The sequence below is a fragment of the Malus sylvestris genome, chromosome 11 (assembly GCF_916048215.2).
Source record: "Malus sylvestris chromosome 11, drMalSylv7.2, whole genome shotgun sequence".
NCBI classification, from domain to species: domain Eukaryota; kingdom Viridiplantae; phylum Streptophyta; class Magnoliopsida; order Rosales; family Rosaceae; genus Malus; species Malus sylvestris.
In genome coordinates this window covers 16,927,147-16,934,112 of record NC_062270.1, presented here as the reverse complement: position 1 = coordinate 16,934,112, position 6,966 = coordinate 16,927,147, and the positions used below count along the sequence as shown (strand labels likewise).

At 37.2% G+C, this 6,966-nt stretch overlaps 1 protein-coding gene across 1 annotated transcript; it reads left to right on the top strand.

Moving 5' to 3' along the window:
• The first annotated feature begins 3,326 nt into the window (after positions 1-3,326).
• LOC126591440 (40S ribosomal protein S25-like) lies at positions 3,327-5,942 on the top strand. Its single transcript, XM_050257115.1, has 4 exons — positions 3,327-3,490; positions 3,645-3,719; positions 3,883-4,017; positions 5,582-5,942. The coding sequence occupies exons 1-4, from the start codon at positions 3,488-3,490 to the stop codon at positions 5,693-5,695; spliced, it is 327 nt and encodes a 108-aa protein (XP_050113072.1). The 5' UTR covers positions 3,327-3,487; the 3' UTR covers positions 5,696-5,942.
• The last annotated feature ends 1,024 nt before the right edge of the window (positions 5,943-6,966 follow it).

The window sequence follows — 6,966 nt, the reverse complement described above, 5'->3', positions numbered from 1 at the left end:
TTGGGTACTTTAATTATTCGTTTTGTACTGTTTGGTTACATGGGATGAGATAGAACATAGTGGGATGGAACACACTCATCCCATGTTTGGTGCGTCAAATTGTCTAGGATGCGTTGTCCCGTTGAACGAATATTAGTCATTTTTTTGTTCCACCTTCCCCATGGAACAACTTGTTTCAGCCTAAGAAACACAAAATTATAATTTTTTTGGACAACAATACCCCTTTTCTTTTTCATTAATTTCACTTCTACCCTCCATCTTTCTCCTGTAGCCTCCTTCTCTTCTACCCTCCATCTCTCCTATAGCCTCCTCATCCTCCACCACAAACTCAGCAACCCAACTATGGCTAACCCAATCCCAGCAAACTCATCCAAACCCAAACCCAGCTTCTTCCCGTCGCCTCCCTCCTCCCTGTTAGTCCCACTACGAGACTGTCACCAGCGACGCCCAGGACTTGCATAGCAAGCACCACCGAGCCTCTTCAGATGATGACAAAAAGCGCAAAGAGGAGATCAAGGTTGTCGTTGACGATGTCGAAGCTCTTCCACCGCCACCTATTCGGTCCCTCCGTGCTCCACCTTCTTCTTTAGTGCCGTCACCATAGCTAGGCCGTCGCCATAAGCCTAGAGAGGATGACGACAACGCTACAGGGAGGACGATGATGGCGCTGAAGAAATTGATTGAAATGAATTTGCGGATTCGACGATCCGACGAAGCCTCTGTAAATTGAAAAAAGAAAAATTTGGGATTTTCCTGTGTTTGATTTGAAGAGAAAGAAATTAAAAGAAGAGAAATATGAGTTTGAATTGAATAGAAAGAAAATGAAATGAAAAGAAAGTATGGGTTTGATTTACTGAGTTTGATTTTTACTGGGAGCAATCTGGGCACGCTAAGAACAAAACGCATATGGAAGAAGAGAAGTAGAGAGACATGGGGTAGAGATAGTAAAAAAAAAAAGTGTGTATAAAATAATAATAAGGGATAGTTTAGTTGTAGTCCCTAATCCCTAACTATTATAGACTCAAACCTTATGCATTTTAGATATTGGATTGAAGTCCTTCTTCTACTACATAAATGACATAATAGAGATGCACTTGGATAATTACTATTCTTTAAGCCTATTGGCCAATTTCTTGGACAATTTTGCCCTATGACACACTCCAATCCTTGAGTAAAACTCAAATTTTAGGTTCTAAACCCACCCAAACTTGCTCCAACGCTTGGGCCAAATATGAGTTTAACCCACCAATCATTTTAGGGCAAATTTCGTCCAGGATTTAACACTAGGTTAGTGTGTTAACCCATTTGTGCGCATGGACCCTCCTAGCAGAAGCCCAGACGCACAAGCTTCACGCAAGGCACACATCAACGTGCTAGGCTCTTCATGTCTTCGACAACCAAGGACCCATCTCCTTGGACTTGTCAGGCACTTGTTAGCCAGAATATTGAGGCTAATGGCTTTCTGCTTTAATCCAACCATGTTAGAGCACTGGATCGTTGGTTGATCCAACAATCCATATTCAAATGTATATATTTTTTTAAATTCTAACAGTTAAAAAAAGAAAGATCTAATGACCTAAAATTAAATCCGATGGCTAAAATAATTAAAAAAAAATTATGTTAGTGTCGATTTAGTGATTTTAACATAAGATATTAGAAACTTGAAAAACAAAGGTTGTGTTGCGCCATACATATGAAAGAGTATACAATAATGATGTATTTGGCGAATCAAATACCACAGTCTAATAACGAACCATTATGATTAGTTGATAATATTAGTTGATAGTTTTGTGAAAGATTCATGTGAAAGGTTTTATTAACTTCATAATTATGTCGAGTAGACCTTGTTCTTGTGAGAATTATTAGTTGATTAGTTGTAGGGAGGGACTTACGTCACCATAAACAGAGACTAAAGCAAGTTTTGGATTCTAAGCTGGTGTTAAAGATTATAAATTGACTTATTATACTCCTGACTATGAAACCAAAGATAATCTCGAATGTTATCATTTCCAATACGTAGACCAAGTGATACAATGCAAGTAATAGTTCCTAGATTCATGGAGATATAGAACAACATATAAATTTTCCTTTTATTGATTTTTAGTTCTTGCTGTCAATTACTGATTCTTTAGCGATGTAAAGCCATCAGGTAGTGGACCGGCAAGGGAATGGTTGTCTCGATAAAAGGTTACTTAAAAAAAAATAGCCGAAATTCAATCTTTAATAATATCGGGCTAAAAATTTAACCCAGAAGGGTTAGAGTAGAAAAGTTGTTTATGGGTTAAAACCTAAATTTTCAGGATTCATTTTTTTTTTGTTTTAACCTAAGAGTTGGAGATGATCTAAAGATGAAAGTACTCTTATGATTTTTTTTTTCAAAATTAAGAAAAAAAATTTGATATTACAATTTTTTTTTTGAGAAAAATGTTCTTAAAGCCACCCAGTACTACGGTCTGGTGGTATTCCTCTTTGCTTAGAAGTGAGGAGGTCTTAGGTTCGAATCTCTTGGATGGCGAATTCAATACCAAACTAGGCTGTCTATTATGTAGCTTAACCGAACTCTCCCTCTTCTCCTCCTAGTGTAAATATATCGATGTACTAAAAAAAAAAAACAAAGATGCATACGGTGCACGTTAGTGCTTCTCTTAGAGCAATTCCACCCCTAAAAAATGAGCTAGCCCAAAGTCCCTTTAATCCACCCAAATGAATAGTAATTGACTACAATAAACAGTATTTGGCCAATTGCATCTCCACCTTTAAAACATGAGCTGGGCAAGAGTCTAGTCAATTCGTATTAAAATATTATTAATTTTTTTTATAAAATAATAAAAAAAATTATTTTTAATTTTGGATAAATTTTTAATCAATCTTGTTACTCCACGTGTCATTTCCTAAAAGTGATGTGCTATCCACACATCCTATTTTACTTTTCACACACCATTGTTAATTTCTGTTCGTTGATCTTCTTCAATTCATCCTATCCGATGACCGAAAATTAGAGGGGTGTGTGAGAAGTAAAAAAGGGTGGGTGGATATCACACCCCTTCCTAAAATTACAACTTTTGTGAAAGATGGTTAGGTATTTATATAAAAAAAAAGTTGTTTAGTTTTTTTGTATTTTTAAACAATTTTTACAATTTTTTTTTCATTGCGGGAATGCGCTTCCACGCTTGCGTATATCCAATGCGTCAACCACAAAAAAGGACTTAGCCTGTGGTTGATGTCAGTATGACGTCAGATGGGCCGATTTCTCCCCCTATCCATTCTGCGCTGGCCTGGAAGCTGGGGTGGACTTTGGGCCGGCCTATTTTAGGGGTGAAGTGGGTTTTGGGACTATTTGCTCTTAAAAACCCTACCAAGCCCGAACTCTATTTCTTTGCGATTCTTATCAAAACCCTAACTCTACGTCTCCGTCCGACGGCTGTCTCTTGCTCCACATTGACTCCAGAGCCCTGCAACCCCTGCGAATCCTGCGACCCTCATCGCCATGGTAATTTTATCTCTTCCGAGCCCCAAAGTCTCTTCCGAGCCCCAAAGTCTCTTCATTTCCCTTCTAATGCTTACAAAAAACCTGAATGCAACATTTTTGGTCTTCGAATTTTGTAGACTCGTCGCTTAATTTCTTGTACTTGTTGTTCTTACAGGCTCCCAAGAAGGATAAGGCTCCCCCACCGTCCTCAAAGCCTGCCAAGTCTGGCGGAGGCAAGCAGAAGAAGAAGGTCTCTTTGTATTTCCTACCCAGAATCCATTTCTCTAATATTTGGGGCTTTTGTTTGATTGTTTGGGAAACATTACATGAGTTGTTTTTCTCTCATTGATTTTTGTGTGTGAAAATGTGTGAGGAATTTCTCATTTTTTTTTAAAACTTTGATGGATTGACAGAAGTGGAGCAAGGGAAAGCAAAAGGAGAAGGTGAACAACATGGTTTTGTTTGATCAGGGGACTTACGACAAGCTGCTTTCCGAAGTTCCGAAGTACAAGCTCATTACTCCTTCTATCTTGTCTGACAGACTAAGGGTATGATTCCAAGTCCGACTTCATTTTTCTTAGCGGAAGCCTTGTGCACTGGGTACGACGATGGTTGTTTACATAGGGAGTTGTTAGTCTGTATAAATGTCCCTTATTTTGGAAGTCTAAGTATATGTTTGAGTTACATAATGGTTATCTAATCTTAATTGTCATAATGGATTTATAGTTTTTTGGTAAACCTATTGACGAAAAGGTACTGCGGGCATTGATGAAGTGATTAAAGTGATCTATGATCTTTACAAGTTCATTCTTTTATCTCTTTGGCACAATGTATCTATCTATCTACTTACATTGTATTGCATATTTGGTATACTCTTTGTTAGTTCTGTTTCTTTAAACGATTGTAGGTTTTCAATGTAAATAAATTTTCAACTTTGTAAAAGGCTTTGTTCCAAATTGTTGGTTTCATCCTGTTCTATTTAAGGGCATGATTGATTTCTCACTAAATACACATAATGGATGTAAACTTGTTTCAATTGTTGCTGTGCTTCACTTCTATTCACAATCATGATTCACATTTTTACATGTCAAACAATACCTGCGCAATTACTCAATATAATTGGATAGTTATGTTGTGTTTGTTATGTAGCTTAAAGTCTGTCTTAGGCAAGCTGTAATTTGTGCTGCATATTGAGGTTATTTATCCCCTCAGTCTTATGACTTCTGTTACTTTGTTCTTTCCTGCATACTTGCTCTCTGCTAGAATCAATTAGGAAAGTTTTCTAACTGATTGTTTCTTAAAATACCCGACACCAGTGAATTATAAGCTTTAAACTATCAGGCTTGATTTGGGCTGTCATGATTTAACTTAATGTCCTTCGTTTTAATAGAATATCAGGGGACCTTGTATTATGTTGCAGTATATCAATTTTCCTTTTCAGTGCTTAAGCAGCTCCTCATCCTTTTCCATACCTCATACTCTCCTCCAATTTTCTATTCTTCCTGTGCTAGGTTTTTCTTTTTGTTTTTCAACATCTCTCGGCTTTTGGACTGTTTATTTCACACTTTGGTTGGTAGGGTTCTGTTTTCTTTCAAATCCGGGGACTGATGGAAAGCATTATAATTCAGTTCATTGCATCTATGATTCTTTTCTTCTCACTTTTCATCACATCACACCACATCACATCACATCTGTTGTTATTACTGATTGTCAACTGAGAAACTTGTATACAGATATTCTCCCATGTTATACTCAAATTGTAGTTGAGGATCATCATGGGGGGCATAAACGTTTATGGTGATTAAAATTCAAATTCTTCATATGCATGCAGCATACATAGGCACTTGTTAAAGTAAAAAAATTATTTTTTTGTACTGTCCCAACGATTGTTCCTGAGAACTAGCCCATTATGCTTAAACTCTACGTGTAGCTTTTATAATGATATTGGATTACAAATGAAGGTTTAGTTTCTCTACATATATTGCATTGTGTTTTCAGTTGCTGATTGTATAACAATTTGCACGTCTTTAACCTATTGGTCGATGAAGTGGTCGTTAACTTTAGCTGATGCTAAAGTAACTAAAGTTTATTTCTTTTTTCTTGTTTTTTCAGATAAATGGATCCTTGGCTCGCCGTGCAATTAAGGATTTGATGGCAAGGGGTTCCATTAGGCTGATAGCTGCTCATGCTAGCCAGCAGATTTACACCAGAGCCACCAATACTTAAACGGGAAAGATGTTAGTTTTCGGTCATGGAGGCACAAGTATTCACCTTTTTTGTGATGTTAGGGAAAACTTTTGTCTTTTTCATTTTGTATGGTGACCATATCCGTCGTTTTATTTTTCCCTTGAGGGCCATACATTTGTCTCCGTTATTTTCGACAGTTTATTTTATGCAACTGATAATGTTTTGTGCTGTAACTTTGCCCTCTTTTGGTCGTGGATTTTATTCTAACAAAGGTTTTGCCCTGTTATATGTCGACTCTGTCTGTCTTTGCATCCTTTGTTTTGCCCTGTCCATGGCTCGAAACCTATTCTCTGACCAGGAGAAAAGCTTGGGCGTGTAGCCGCAGGGTGTTATTAAGTTGTAAGTATAAATTGTAAGCTAACATGGTTGCGCATTATGGTACGAGTACGCCACCACTGCGACGCCTCGTGCTCAATGACGAAAATCATGGGTTGAGAAGGTTAGATGTAAGATTTCTGTGGGGCTTACATTTATTAGGAGCCCTATTGATTAAGGATACAAGATAGGAAGTAATAATTATTATCCCGAATTACATGACGGTGTGGTAAAAGCTATAATTAATGGGAATATCTATCCTATTAGGTCATGGATTTTATAGGTGTTAAATATACGTATTGCTCTTTCTTTATGGGCCATAAATCGAGTACTCTCACCTATAAATGTCACTCTTAGGTCCACATTCTCATACACAACATTCTAGCACACCACTCTACCCGATATAGGAGTGTATAAGGTATGTAGAGAGAGTGGAAGATCTTTTCTTGTTGTTACTGTTTGCGGTTCACCATTTGCTTCGTTTCAATGGCTTCTCAAGGTTAGTACTATTAGTGTACATATATGTTGTATATATTGCTATCTCCTAGACATGATTTCGGAGATTCATTAAATCGATGAATGCATCCAGCTACAAACAAAGCAATTTTGATCACACGTTCTTGAAGCCTAAATATAAGGTTGCCTTGGTTGAGTACTTTAATGATATGTTAGTAACCGGGAAACGATCTCGTTGAGAAAAGGAAGTGTAGAGGTATTTGTTTAGAGAATTTGAGATAAAAAGATTGTGGCACTTGGAAGTACATTCCTGGAATTGAGCAAATGAAATACCAACCAATAAGGACAATATTAGCGACTTGTTGGGTGATCTAATTAGCTAACACGAGGTTCAACTAAATTTAACCAACCGTAAAGATTAACACTCATGAGGACTAAATTTTGTGAGTTGGAGAACTACTGCAAAGGCATCAAAAGGA

Excerpts from the sequence above, each read along its gene's own strand:
- LOC126591440 (XM_050257115.1), top strand. Across the intron at positions 3,720-3,882 it reads GAGGCAAGCAGAAGAAGAAG|AAGTGGAGCAAGGGAAAGCA; the intron begins GTCTCTTTGTAT and ends ATGGATTGACAG. Across the intron at positions 4,018-5,581 it reads TCTTGTCTGACAGACTAAGG|ATAAATGGATCCTTGGCTCG; the intron begins GTATGATTCCAA and ends TTGTTTTTTCAG.